Source organism: Trachurus japonicus, chromosome 22 (genome assembly GCF_045865225.1).
Source record: "Trachurus japonicus isolate A0001 chromosome 22, Traja_1.0".
Classification (NCBI taxonomy): Eukaryota; Metazoa; Chordata; class Actinopteri; order Carangiformes; family Carangidae; genus Trachurus; species Trachurus japonicus.
The window spans coordinates 12,249,299-12,264,610 of NC_140928.1; the positions used below are offsets into that span (position 1 = coordinate 12,249,299).

At 41.3% G+C, this 15,312-nt stretch overlaps 1 protein-coding gene across 1 annotated transcript; it reads right to left on the reverse strand.

The window, feature by feature from the left end:
• Positions 1-895: 895 nt before the first annotated feature.
• LOC146963633 (serine/threonine-protein phosphatase PP1-beta catalytic subunit-like) lies at positions 896-15,000 on the reverse strand. Its single transcript, XM_085768301.1, has 8 exons — positions 14,940-15,000; positions 10,211-10,342; positions 4,187-4,417; positions 3,989-4,093; positions 3,788-3,859; positions 3,379-3,530; positions 2,568-2,702; positions 896-2,459 (listed from the first exon to the last, which is right to left on the reverse strand). The coding sequence occupies exons 1-8, from the start codon at positions 14,989-14,991 to the stop codon at positions 2,355-2,357; spliced, it is 984 nt and encodes a 327-aa protein (XP_085624427.1). The 5' UTR covers positions 14,992-15,000; the 3' UTR covers positions 896-2,354.
• Positions 15,001-15,312: the final 312 nt, after the last annotated feature.

Sequence of the window (15,312 nt, forward strand, 5' to 3'; positions counted from 1 at the left end):
AGACCCTCACATCGACTGAGGGAAAACTCACAAGGAAACCCTTAACAGGGGGAAAAAAATGGAGAAACCTCAGGGTGAGCAATGTGGGAAAATATGGAAATGGTTAACAAGAGCTGATGAAGGCAGCAGCTTCTGTTGGGCAGGAAAGGCAGGCAGAGCAGGCCAATGGAAGCCCTGGATGGCAGACTGGTTCATGAGCAGGGAGAGCAGGCTGGTTTAACAGCAGGGGAAAGGAGGTGATGCAGGCGGCGGTTGGTGCAGATCTGGAGCTCCGGAGAGATCTGTGGAAACACACAGAGAGTGCGAGACACCAAGGCCAAAGTACAAGGTGCAACAGATGTCTTCAAATATTAGTATTTGTACTATCTCAATTATGTCCAAGAAAAGAAAAGAAGAAATTTCTGACTGAAGCTGTGACTGAATCAATGTGGTAACATCAAAAGCTGAAAATACATGAACTGTGTAACTTTTTGAAGATGAGTGAAGCAGACTGCAGACATTACAAATATAAAGATGACAAGATCAAATACTACCACAAGTTAACATAATGGTTGAATTTTGTTTTACTTCTTCAGGGCAGACTTACATTACTGTGGAAGAGGCAACACTGCTGTGATGAAGCTGAAGCAGTGGTTATATGTCAGATGAGACAAGGCACTGCCTCACAGAGATGTTTAGACAAGCCTGGTATGAACCAGATACCATATACTGCTTATTCTGTGAAGAAGATTTGGAACTGGGTTATCATCCATCCACTGTCTTCCTGGGTATGATGTAATGGCTATATATGAATTTGCAATGTCACTGTACATTGAGAAACTTTTCAGTATTTGGAGTTTCCTGACAGTTTAAAGGCAAACACTGATGTGAGGGGGAAAAAAACAAAGAAGACCACTTTAGTTTCCATCCATTTTATTGAATTTATAGACTTTCAAACAAACTTGTACAAATTGCAAAACAGCTTTTGGTAACACCTCATTGTTTTCTTCTTATTATTATTATTAGGAAATAAATTAAGTGAATAAAAAGTAAACAATGTGAAAAGAGAACATAGAAATACAACAGAAAGAAGAATACCACAAAGAGCAAAAAGAAAGAAAAAGAAAAGACAGAGGCAACTGTTTTCCACAAAAAGTCAACTGCATCTCATTTACAGTAGACTGAAGCTGAAGTGCGAACCAGGCTAATTGCTGGTCAGCCAAATAGACAATGGAAGTACTGCCAACATCTTGCACTGGAATTGTAATGCAAAGCCCGTCTTGAGCTGTCTAAGTTTGAAATCGCAGAAATACAACATCAGATGTGTGCTACTTTGCACTGTAATACTGTATTTGCACACCAGGTGGCATCACTATCACACAACAAAACCGGCTTGTCCTGCCACCCACTCCCAACTCCACCAGGTTTCCTATTCTGTGCCTGACATTTTTGGGTGATGGGAGAGGAGGGTGGCTGGGATTCTTCACTGTAAATCTATATGAGAGAAATTTTCTTGATGAGCACAAATGATAAATAGACCCTGGGGAGCATCGATATCAGCTCGGTGTGAGAGGCGGGATGCTTTTGTGTGGGTGTGGGTGTGGGTTTGAGGCACAGGGAGACATAACAGAGTGGAGGAATTGATAACCACAAGGCGTTATGTTTGGTTAGAGCATGTCCACTGCCAGCAGCATCTGATTTGACCTCTAAGTTTCATTCAAGCCGACCTCTTCACATTCTTTGCTACACATAGGGAGGTGCACTTTTTCACTGGTTAGTTATACAAAATATGCTTGTGCACAGCAACCGCAAAGTGCACTGCACAAGCTCTCATGAGTCTGAACGGTTAAGCTGGAATACAAGAGATGCTGTTTGTGTCTGCAGATTTAGCACTGCATCACTGAAATACACTGGAAGGATTCTCTCTACTTTTCGAGAGGTCAAGGCAAAACTATTTTTCAATCTCCATTTTGTTTTTCTTAAACTGAAAAAGAATTCCTCGAACTCGGTCATGTTGCCCCTCTACAAAGAGAAGGCATTTCCTTACACGACACAGAACCTCAGAAAACCTCAAATGGAATTGGAAGTAAAACCACCAAAAAAGATTATTTGTTAATAATATCAAAAATACCAACAAACAGGCAAAAAAATAAAACAGATTGGTCACAGCAAATTTATGTACACATACACATTAAGAAAAGAGCTGTCAGTGGAGTTGGGGGGAGGTGGGTGAGTGGGGAAGAAAGAGGAGAAAGATTTGGGCAATTAGATAAGCCCTGTATCTTGGCTATACAGGGGAGTTACAGGGGTTGCCGTGGTGGCAGACCAAGGACGGACAGGGTACAGAGGAGGGGGGGAGAGCCAAGGCTGTATGTTCACCTCTTCTTGGGGGCTTGGGTGGTGCGGGGTGGGGTGACAGGCCGACCAGAATTTACCCCACCGTACTGGTACTTTGCCTTCTTCTCTGAGGGCTTTAGGATCTTCAGGACACAAACAGAAGAAAGATACACGGCATGCATGAGTGTTTCTGCGATTTTGTGCAATATCAGAAGGCAGTTAACATAACTGTAAATGTTTTTTCACGCTACCTGGAAGGAGCACATGAGGGATTCATCGACGCTCATCATGCCGCCTGCATTGTCAAACTCCCCGCAGTAGTTTGGAGCGGAGAAAAGTGTGACCAGTTGGCGTTTGGCAAAGAACTCGTATCCATCCTCCACAACCTGTTAGAAGATGCATGGCGTTAGTCCAACGCCTACGGCGATCAATGCTAAGAAACAGATCTTCGGCTAGTTTCAGAATCCAACTATGCTATCAAGGTTGAGTGTTCAAACCCACCTACACTTGAATCAATATAAAACGCCCAATGAAGAGCCAGAATAGCTGCGGCCAGTGTTTAATGCTAGATGAGTCGTTTAATCAATTACAGGAAAAGTTATAAATTCCACTTCTGATAATCAATTATGTTTGGTCTTTGGTTTGGTTTCCATATTTGGTCGTTTATCAGGGTTAATCCACCTGATGTATTGTGTTAAAAGTGAGAACCATAGCTTTCCTTTATTCCCATTTTTAAAAAGCTGAAAAAGATGAGTGCTAAACAAAATTAGACTAAATGATACAGAGAGAAAAATAGATAAAATAGGAGCAGGAAATTGTGGGCTACACTGTTGCTCTCGGTCTATTAATATGTGGTTGAGCTCTGGGGTCCGTCTTTGTATCAGTCACAGTAATTACTTGTTCCAAAGAGACACAATCTCACAGAAATGAGCTCTTACTAAAGTGCATGGTCAGCTGATTTCAAGGCCCCCAAGAAAAAAAAAATCCGTTCAAACTCCATTTGCTTGCTGTGTACTTTTACTCCATATCCTGGCTCTCTTCCTTAATTCCCATTGTAATTACCTGGTGAGCTCTGCAGATGAGGTCCAGGTCATGGCGGTTGAGGAACTTGCTGACCACATCAGCCCCGAAGGTGAAGGAGACCCCACGGTCGTTCTCTCCCCAGCCTTGTACATCCTTATCTGGGTCTGACCACAACAGGTCGCACAGCAGGCCTGAGAGACACACATGGGGGGAAGAGGAGATATGAGAGGAAAAAGGGGCACATAATCCATGAAGGAGCTGGAAAGAGAGTATAGACAGATCCAGCTGATTTTGCTGATGTAAGAATGAAGATAGACTGATGTAACAGTTCAGGAAGAGACATGCTGGGTGTTTTCATTAAGGTAAACTTAAATTCCAAGATGTAACTACAGAGCAAGTGAACATGTTCAATTTCGGGGATGAGCATACACTCGCGCGCACACAATACCTGTATCGGGCACATCTGTTGGCCTCATGATCCTGCGAATCTGCTCCATTGACTGTAGATCAGGCGATAGACCTGAGACAGAAATTTGAGAGGTTATTTTTGATAGTATAATCAACATACATTTTTTTTCCGCTATCAAAGAGCCACTGCTTGGATTTAGGAGAAGACGAATGAATTGAATGCCACCACTGGATCTCTTACCTCCATGGCAGCAGAAGATTTTCTCATCAATAATAGCAGCGATGGGGAGGCAGTTGAAGCAGTCGGTGAATGTCTTCCACAACTTGATGTTGAACCTGCGCTTACCTGTTGGCGCACACAAAGATACGTTGTTCTAACAGAATGATTACATATAGGATCGAGGATGTTTGTGTGAAGGATGAGTTCACTTCCACCCACACTCATCGTAGAAGCCATAGATGCGGTTGATAGAGGCACACTCATGGTTGCCCCTGAGCAGGAAAAAGTTCTCTGGATATTTGATCTTGTAGGCCAGCAGGAGACAGATGGTTTCCAGGGACTGCTTCCCTCTGTCCACGTAGTCCCCCAGGAATAGGTAGTTTGCCTCTGGAGGGAAACCACCATACTCAAACAGCCTCAGCAGGTCTGTGTACTGCCCGTGGATGTCACCTGAGGAGAAGATGTGAGAACAGTCAGGGGGAAGACGAGGTGTTTATTTTACAGTTTACACTAAGGACAGAAATAAAATGAAAAAGAGATCATTAGAAGTTGTAGAATAATGTATTCCACATTAAATTAAACTGTTATATTCACTGTGATGTAAGCAAACACACAAACACTTTAATCTTTTAGCATTTTGGATTTTAAGAACACACAGACATGTAGGTCTGCGGAGAGATGTATGGCTGTGACTACGCCTTGCTGGGACTGCAGCGGCAAAGCGAATGGACGCACACACACAAAATGAGCCATCGCTGCTGCCGCCAGATCAATGCCATGGCCCAAGGGAAATGAGCAAGCAAGGAAAAGAAGAACACTTCAATCCAGGCTAATCGCAGAAATAAAGGATGCACAACCACACATCCACAGAAACTAACTTTAATTTGAACTTCTCTCCCAGGATTCAGGGTCACCCTCTCCTCTCTTTTTTGACATCAGTCAGGTAGTGATGAGCTAGAGGTGCTCTCACCAAAGCACGGGATCTCTGCAGGGGAGACTCACTTCATCACCTAGCCAAGACCTGCTTCCTTTTATATCCTCTTGCACCAACTTAAGAGCTGCTCTAATTTGGGCTAAGTGCTCCAGAACCAGATGACTGCAGCGAGCCTCACCAGAACGGCTCGGACAATAATAACGGGTTTTATTGTGACCAAAAGCGGCCAGCTAATTCATGTGCCACACTCTTTTTATGGCAATTCCTCCTTACAAGATGGCACCAAATATAAATTAAAATGAAATAGCCCTTGTTAAGCTACGCAGCTGTCTGGCCTTGGGATTAAAATAACCAGCAAAAATTGCAACTTTATGCTGGGGTCATGAGCATGTCTGGCAGGGCTTTTGTGTTTCATGGTGCCTGTCAGTGATCTAGGCACCAAAACACAAACCACAACTGGCACCAAACAAGGCTTTGGTTTTTTATTTTTTTTGTCTGTGTTCAAGAATGGCATGTAAAAGCACACTGTTCATGTGCAAATGAATGATTAAATGAATAGTTTTGAATGTTTGAAGTCTAGTTTTGACTTAGTGCTTGACTAAGTGCTTATCTTGTGCTTAGTGTTTGACTATCAATCTTTTTTTTTTTCATACCCCTGGTCACGCAGCTCCAGCTTTCCATCTTGAATGATGATGGAAGTACTGGTAATGGTAAAACCTTCACAGTCTCTCATATTAATAATAGAACATCAATACCTCAATGAAACAAGCTTTAAAGTATTAATGCAGTACTCCGACAACATAATCCAGGTTTACCTACTAATAGGAGAGTGAAAGGGTGGGTGGGGATCCCATGTGGCAACAACACATTTGTGAACTGCCTAGGTCTACAAACACCACATAAAAAACACGAAAACACCGACTTCATTCAAGAGATTTGAGTCTTGGCAGTGAGGAAATTGGTTAAATACAGAGGACTGAGTAAATACTCAGGACATCATGCAGAGAACAACAATTTTTGTCTTGTGTCTGTCTGCACCAAAACAGAAATGAACATGAAGCAACAAACAATTAGCCTCATTTACACTGCAGTTTGCTCAGAAGAGGAAATGTAAGAACAAAGCCACATTTGGATAATTTGGTAAACACAGAGACATGGCAACATAGACTGTAATCTTTGCAGCGACAGTGAACTTTGTACGAGCGGAGCTAAAACTTGAGCTGAGTCGTGTTGTAAAACCTGGATAAACTGGATTATAAAATAATACTTTTTTATTTGCGGCATACCAAACCATTGCTGAGCTTTGCTGCCATTTTCGGAGTATCAATTGTGCTGTTATTTCTCCTTCTCACTCACTCTTACTTTGGCAGCCAGGATTCGAATGTCTGGCTCTGATAAGCAGACCAGAGCTTTGTTCAAGACCAGCTATCATTGACTTCACACTAAGAGTTGTTGCATGAACTGGTGCAGTCTAAGTTATTGCCGTGTGCATGAATTTGTTAGCCTCACCAAGGCTGGCGCACTATTGGGTAGCCCCCCTGCCTGCCCTCTCTCACACAAGGAATTGTAGGATGACAGTGAATTATTTACTCAGCGCTGCCTCTGCAGTGTCAAAACAGTCCGAGAATAGCAGCACAGAGATTTAGGGTTTAAAAAGCAGAACAAGAGGCGGAAAGGAAAAAAAAACAAAAAGGAGCTCCAAACTTGAGGTCAGTGTTATAAATGAGCCCGATGCGTCTCAGAAGACAGCATGATATAAAAGCCAAGGTCATGACACAGCCCTAGATTTTTTTTTACATTTTTATTTATTTATTTTTTGTTTTGTCTTCGTATGCGTAAATTATTTTATCCTCTTGAAAAACAAAAAAATAATAGTGTATCTTATACCACCTATAAGTGGTATATATATTGATTTTAATGGCAAGATTTATCAGATATTTAGATTCATGCTGCATTGCTATTGTGAAGTGAAAGAAAGGGCTAATAGGTAAATTAAATGAGTAGCGATTAGATAAACAATAAAACAGAACAATGCCTATGCCCTCACAATGTAATGGCCATTATATTAGCATTAGGACACTGATACTTAAGTACCAGTGTCCTAATGCTCGGCTGTAAACAAGCTTGCTGTGCCATGACCTTGTGTAGTCGGATAATCAGCTGGCGCCCACATTAAAATACAACAGTGACAGTGTGAAGAACACTGGATAACACAGCTCAGAGCACTTTTCAAAGTGAAAACAACAAACACAAAAAGACAACAAAGTGCTGACAGTCCATAACTGTAACGTAGTCCGTCTGTGATGTTCTAGATGGACTGACACACAAAAAGAAACTCTGTAGTATGTACAATATGAAAACATAATATATGCAGCATTTTATTTCAAGAGTTTAAACTCATGGATACGTATCACACACATCAAACCCGAAAGAACCGGAACAACATGTGGCCCCGTCCATCAGTGTGAGCAGCAGTGGATGTTTGTCAGAGATTTCTCTGGACTCATTGTGCATCTACTTTCTCATTGTCACCAAACATATGAAAAGATATATCTCCCTTTTCTTAGAATAAGATCTAGTTGTCTGGTTAACCAGGGGGCAACACAGTGGGCACTGATAAGCACCATCATCTCACAACAGGAGAGCTCTGGGTCCAAAGTGCCCATAGTTGGGAATTTAAGCATTTGAGGTTTTTTGTCTATATGTCAGCCCTTTGATAGACTGGCAACCAGTTCAGGCTGTACCCCAGCCTCGCCCTCTGTCAGCTGGGATTGGCTCCAGCCCCCCTGCAACCCTGAATAGCTAAGCGGTATATCTAATGAATGAATGGATGGATGGTCAAACGGTGTTGCTGACTGTCAAATTCTGCGATTGTAGCACCAACTATGGTCAGTGCATGAAAATAATCTAGTCTCAGCTTCTCTAACAGCTTAGTTTGATCCAGAAAATCTATGAATTTAGGAAAACATTAAAATAAAAAGTTTAAATCTGTTTGATAAATCCACCTGTTACTGCTGCTGATAAAAGATCTCTAAAAGTGATGAAGTGATAAAAGTGATGCATACAGTGTTGGAGGTTCATCAGATGAAGCAGGTATCTTCTGCTCACGTGCAACAACATGAGAGAACTTTGTAACCCTCTCCCGTAAAATCCCGCATGTGAAAACATCACAGTGCATTCTACAATGTTTTCATCGCTTCCTCTTGCCTGCGAACACTTTGTGCTGCTTTTCAGTCAGACAATAATTAAAGGCATCCAATTTAACTCCGAAATAACACCGCTGACAGTAAAAATGATAAATGTTACCACAGAATGCAAAGATACGCACAAACAGTAAAAACAGAGCAGCTATCCTTGTGGTCTTTCTTCGGCTAATTCCACAGGCCAACCAATCGATTACATTTGTTCTAAATCAGTAAGGTCCTATTATGGTTAACATGCAACTGGCCGGTCATTTTGCAGAGGATTGTGATTACAGGGCACAGTTAATCATCTTCATCTGTCCAGATTATTTTAGCAGCCAAATTACAATCTAAAACGTCCTTGCACTGACAGTTTGATTAGCATTATTCACATCGTTGCACACGGAAAAAAAACGTGTGCTGGGAAATCCAAATTTGTAATATGTTGTTTAAATAAATAAAGACACAAAGATCCTGACAAATTTGTGCCAGTGGCTATAAGGTCAACACAGGAGAGAGTAAGTGCAGAACTTGATCCATGTGACCTTAGTAAATAATTAAAGACATGTTAGGTCTTTATTGTCAGTGCTGGTGCTCACACACAGCTGTGGGTTAAAGGCGAGTAATCAGCCTGGGGTTAGAAGCGGCAGCAACAGAACAAAGAAAGTCAAAAAAAGAGACAAAGAAATGTTACACAGTGACAAATTACACCACCTCATACTCATGCATATTTCAGAGTTATGTGTCAGGGTCAGTTCCATGTGGGATAAAGGCACCACAGACAGGCCTTTAAAACCTGTTTGTGACCACTGTAGTGTCAGACACATGGATAACATCACTCACACTCAAAATTCAATTTGCAACAAAATCAAATTACTGCTTTCTATTACCATGTTTATCCCCTAAACTACAAATACAGCCATTAGAGGGTGATACAATGAGGGCTACGTGACAACAATCAGACAAAGTAAATGTGTGTGGGAAGAAACTGGCGTGAGGAGAGAGCCACAACTGAACTATGTGCCCGTGCTTGCGTGCTGTATTTTCAAGGACTGGCACATATATTAGGGTGTTCAGAGTTGTTTGCGGTTGCCGCTCTACACTGGCGGAAGAGATAAAGCATGTGGGAGTGTGCAGAGATGAGCAGCAGCCAGCTAGAGATAGTGATAGTGGTGGCTATTTCAACTGCTGAGAAGGAGCTCACTTGCAAAATGCGAGGGTCTTTGCTCTACTTGGGTTTGTCTATGTTATGTGATGTGTAAGACAGTGGGACACAGTCTCCAGATATTTTCCTTACATGTATTCTTCTGTAATATACACAGGCCAGTCAAGAGAATAACAGTGGCTTAATATATGGCCCAGGCTGAGGCACTGTTATCCTGTCTGGTTACATAAGTAAACTCTGCGTCAAAGAAATAGATTGCTGCTCTGGGCTGAGCAAACCAGGCTGTGCTCTGCAGAGTGGGAGTTTGCCACTGGTGCACCCGACCCTTCAGAGTCAGAACCAAGCTTTCTGTTTGAGCCACTCTTCAAAAATTAAGATTATGTAGCTGTTTTGATATTTGTCAAGGTTTATAGGCCAATATTCAAGCTGTGTGCATGACTTGTAAAAATCAATTTCTGGACCACAGACAAAGCAAAAGTAGAAAATTGCTGACATTTTGTTATGCTTATAAAAAGCAAACACGTTTGTGTGTTTGGTGGACAGTTTATGGGCATGGCCATTTTTTATCACCACCACGGGCTGTCATTACTTTTCATATGATTAATTACTTAAAGTGCGGCATGTCAATTCAAGGAGCAGGGGAACTGCACAGTGGCACTGCACAAATTTTCAGGAATCAGGTTTTTGGCAGGCAGCTAGTGTTGTGGAAATCACTGTTTTTCACACTGCAACTGTTTTTTTGTTTTCATTATTACCCATTAGGCTTTGAATTTATTTCCCCCTGTGCTTGTTGAATGTATCAGTGCTTTAAAGGAAATGCCACACTAGCAAAGTATGTTACCCAGCACAGAGGGTAACAAGAAAGTGAAAGCAAGATGAATGAGCAAGTAAACGAGAAAAAAATCAATTTTGAGGATGGGAGAAATTGCCCTCAAACAAGAGTAGAAATATATAACACTCACCACAGATCTTCAGAGGAGCCTCAAGCTCCAGCAGGATGGGCTGACTGAGGAAGATCTCCCTGGATTTGATGCAGAGGCCCCGCACCTCTGCCTCGGTCATCTGCACTATCTTCCCTGGACGACATCCTCGTACTAGAGAGGGGAGACAAGGCAATGTCAGTGCTATCGATTTTTTATCATCATTAAGTGTTAATGCAGAATCTCCAGAAACCTCTAACAACATCACAACATCAGTATGAGGTCATAATAGAATAACTCCTCACCCAAGGGGGAAAAACTGTTGTGGCAGGGACACAAAGCAATCTTAAAATCTGATGAGCTGTGGGCATAATGGCTCTGTAGCTTATAGGTGCTAAGTCTGAGCCATATTTAAAAAAAAAACCCACTGCTTAGGCTATGAGAGCAGCTTGCATCTTCAGCAGTAGTGTGGGTTTATTGGCTGTATAGTTGCACTGTTAGCTTAAGCCTACTTTCTGGGGTTCTGCCACAGCTCTGGGTGCAGATTTATCTTATACCGATGAAAGGAGGAGTGAGAATTGCAAACGTTGGTCACAGTCAGCAGTTGAAATAGTAAGAGATATGAAAAGTGAGAATATGTATAAAAACTGCTTCCTCAGCGTATTACCTGGAGGCCAGAGTATGTGCTTCAAGTTAAAGCCTCTTTTAGTTTAAAACACCTTTGTCAGAAATATTTGATGTATGTACTGACAGTCTGGATGGAGCAACGAATCTTAAAGACAGTATCATGAGAGTGCACTAATATCAGGAGGTATCATAGCAACACAAAAACAAACTAATGGTAAACAGAAGCCGACGTGCAAATTAATGAGCAACAGGCTGAAAAATTATCTTATTATATGAATCAATTGGTCCCTGTTGTTTTAATTATACACACTAGGTAAATGGTAATTGGACTACATTTACAGCTTTTTTAACTTGATTCCTCGTTTGACGTCACATCAGCATGAAGTCGAACCTTTAACGATACAAACAAAAGTGATGAAGAGATCTTTCACTGCAGACTTATGTAATGACTAACCATTTTGGTATTGCCTTAAAGCTTGACGCCCACTGAAGGATAGATGAGCTGGGTGAAACAAATGTGTCTTAGTTAAGTTTTTTTTTTTTCTAAACCCCTTTCCTCCTTGTCTTCTTGTTTCCTTGAAGGATGACAAGCAGGGAGCAGTTTCAAATGGATTTGCTGGCATATCGATGAGGAATTCCCAAATGCATATTTGTGCACACGTGTACACACACGTTACAAACTCACTGCCGTTGTTTCATTAGTCATGTAATCCAACCATGTCTAAGAGAAGACGGTGAACCAGAGCGATATGGATCCTCGGTGAATCTGTGAGCCAGAAACTATTCTCAGTCTCCACCAGCCTTAATTAACTGTTGCTTTACGCCATCAATTTTCTTTATCACCCATCTACTGTGGCTGCACTGCTTCACACCCATGTGCTGCGCATGGTGTGAACTGTGAAGCATGAAATTGCAGAAGTAGGGCTCTTCAGTCAACGGCCAGGCCTCATCAGAGCAGAGCGATTTAAGCCCGGATGCTTAGCCTGCTTGGCTTTAACACTGAACCTTTCACTGTTCACACTTCTGCAGCCTGGCACTTTTAAAAGAGATTACGTCCTTAAGAACATTGAGGGGCAAAGGCTAAAATGAAGCAATGACAAGGATTTGTCACCGTCATAAACCAAGTCACTGTTTGTGAGTTAGCGTGTGCATGTGTCCAATTGTGTGTTTGCACACGTGTCCAGGGAAAGCAACACAGTGTTTCATAAGTTTTAATTCCACTGAATAAGCACACTCACTTGGCTTTTCCTCAAGACTGCACTTTCTCCCACAGCTAAACATACAGTAAGCTATTATGTGATGTTTGGATGCAGAATGGGGGCTAAAAGCCTTTCAGATGTTCCTGTTCAGAAATTTTGCACTGCTGAATTATTAGTCTCTTGACATAGTTCATCTGTGCTGAGCATCAGAAAACAAACACCTATGACCATGTTTCACAACAAAACAGGTTTTGTTACATCTTTAACTATGTTATGCACATGGAAAACAGACAGGACTTTATTGGAAAAGCCAATAAAATAACTGTTTTGTTAAATGATCACAATACTAGTAAGAGTAAGATACAGTACTGAAATATACCACAAATTTCTGTTTTTTATCGGAGTTAAGCTGTGGAGTGCATTTTTGAGCTAATGATGATTATTTTAATCAATAAACCTGGCATCAATAAACCTTTCTTTTTTCTGATGGATAATTTAGTCTGTAAAATATCAGAAAATGCTGAAAAATGCCTGATTCAAGGCTACAGTTAACATCTTGGATACCTCATTTCATCCAATCAACAGTCCAAGACTTTAAAAAACATTGATAAGACAGGCAGTCTCACACTCAAAAAAAATGGAGCTAAGGATTGCCTGGTATTTTTGCTTTCAAACTGAAAGAGATCAATTAGTATCATTTATTGCTGATTAATTTTCTGTTGTGACACTGGTCAGTTAGTTATGATAATTATTTTAGCTCTGCTGCATCCTCCTGGTTAGATTCAACCTTTGAGAATCAAGTTTTTAGACCAAGCAAGCACCAACACAACTTGATGTGCATGATTTTCTTCCCTTTGTATCCAGACTCATTAAATCAATAAATATCAAAACCAAAGAAATACTTTAACCACAATAATTTTTATAGGACAACCAACATAGAAAACTAGGGTGCATGATGTGCTTTGGCATTTGTATACTGATCTTCTCATTAGATTACATTTCACCATACAACAGCAACAACCCATAGCTTGATTCTACTGTATGTCTTTAATAAGTTCACACTACAAACTACAAAGCCTAACAATTATATAAGAAGCCTATGGTATGATAAGAATTAAATCAATTAGTCATGTGCGGTCACTTGTTTTATTAGCGTGATAAAAGAAAAGGGACTATCACCGCCTCACACCGATAAGATCACAACAAAGCTGACCACTTGATGCCAATGCCAAGTCCAACTTGTATCAGAAATATGAGTAACACAATCAACAGGTCACCACAGGCAGAGCTGAGTGCAGAGGGAATCGCAGTGTGTGGAGGACCGACAAGCTTTCTAGATGAGAAAAATGGCTGGCCACAAGTTGCAGTCACTAGCTGTCAAAAAGCAATTACCGCAAACCTTCAAATGGCCGACAATCTACTGTGTAACGCTGCAGCTATGATTTTGTTTCACAGTTAAAAGAGGAAAATGGGCAAGAAGCAGACTGCAGGATGTGAAGAAACAGTAGGCTGTTATTTATTTTTCGATTATTTTTGCCACGATATCATGTTGCTATGTTAACTCTTGAAATTTGTAATGTTTCCAGCAATGAATTTCAATACCATATTTTAGCATTTGAGTGCTGGCAAAGTGTTAAATCCCTAACAGAGTCACAGTTACTGCTGGAAAGTGTGCCAACCAAGGACAGTTGAATTTGCCTTAGTGGTCTGGTCTGACTCAAAGGAGATCTCACAAGGGGGACGCCTTCTTTATAGCAGGTGGACAGCCAACACAAAAGGATTTTTGCTCATCCCTATCTGCCAAATTCAAAAACCTGCTCCACACACCCCAACAAAAAACAAAGTACACACGCAATAACGTGACTGTGAACACAGCAGTGCAGGATGATTAGTTTTACCTGTAGCTATGAACCTTTTTGAGAACAGGTCAGAGAGACACACTGTGCTCCTTCTTCTAATTTCGCAGTGTCCTACATTTGTGCCTTGTTACTCACCTGTGCTAACAGATTGACAGTGAATGTGTGTGCATCATGGGCCCTGTGTGCACGAGTGCACTGAATAGCAGCAACCTGCCCACTGAAACACACCTACAAACCCTGTGAGGAGTGAGCAACCCAGGGTAAAATTACCTCATAGCATATCTTACAAGTCACATTTGTCCAGGGTGTAATGTAATGTTTAATACATTCAGAATTAGATTAAAGGATTAGGTTTGAATTTGAGTTTTATTCTTAAATGTAGGTCTTTTTATTTTTTATTTTTACAGCTGATTTATCTGTCAAACAAAATCCCTTTTCACAGTAATATGACATTAACCAGGTCATCATCAGAAACTGAACAACTCTCAACAGCACCAAGGATGGAGCAAGAATGTAACCGTGTCACAGACATGAGTAGCTACTGCTCGAAACCAGTGTTGATGCCTTTAGAAAAAAAAATACATTGACTTGCATTTAACTGTGTGATCGATGCAAACGTTAATAGTGTAACCAGTGATCCTAGCTCTATTTTATATTAATGTTAACGTTACTTCGCACAGGACAAACATCCCAGCCCCTCCTCGGCACATTACCAACCGGAGATAATATGGAAAATAAATGAGACAGAATACAGCGGCGGGGGAAACCACACAGCAGAAAGTTAAATTACATGCTAAACTTACGATAAAATGATTTCCTAGGAGTAACGTAGCTATTACAGGGGAAAACTGAGCAATGTAGGCGTTTACCGTTGACAGTGTTTATAAACACGGCCAGCAGCTAACAGCAACGTTAACCAGAGCTAGCCGGGGATACACCACCGTTACGATTGACTGACGTTAGCCTCGCGAGCTAACAGTTTCCTAGGGAACCGCCGGCGGTTAAAAAATAAATCCGACGCCAGACTCAACAAACAACGAAGCGCTAACTCTGCTAAACGCTACAGACTGTGATAAAGTTGTTCACCTTCCAGGAGCCGAGAGATGAGGCTGTCCACGTTCAATTCACCCTCCGCCATCTTCAAACTGATGTTGTACTGTACAGTGTGGGCCGGTTCGATTCCATCTCACTGACGGCAGGAGGCGCTGTTGTCAAGGAAACAGTGGTAGAAAGAATGGCTAGGCCGGGCCTACACATTGCACTTACTTTTTATTAACCACCTTCATATCGATTAAAAGAGTGTATTCCTGGCTTTAGGTTGATAAACATATCCCAGTTGCATTAGGCGTAGGCTACACATTGTTATTTTTTAAACAAACCCTAAAATACGGGCACAATTGCATTCTGTCTGCTTCTTCTGTTGAGAAATATTCAAAACCTTTAGCCTACCTTTACAAAA

Excerpts from the sequence above, each read along its gene's own strand:
- LOC146963633 (XM_085768301.1), bottom strand. The coding sequence starts at position 14,991 with ATGGCGGAGGGTGAATTGAACGTGGACAGCCTCATCTCTCGGCTCCTG. Across the intron at positions 3,531-3,787 it reads AACAGATGTGCCCGATACAG|GCCTGCTGTGCGACCTGTTG; the intron begins GTATTGTGTGCG and ends TGTGTCTCTCAG. Across the intron at positions 2,460-2,567 it reads CCCTCATGTGCTCCTTCCAG|ATCCTAAAGCCCTCAGAGAA; the intron begins GTAGCGTGAAAA and ends TGTGTCCTGAAG.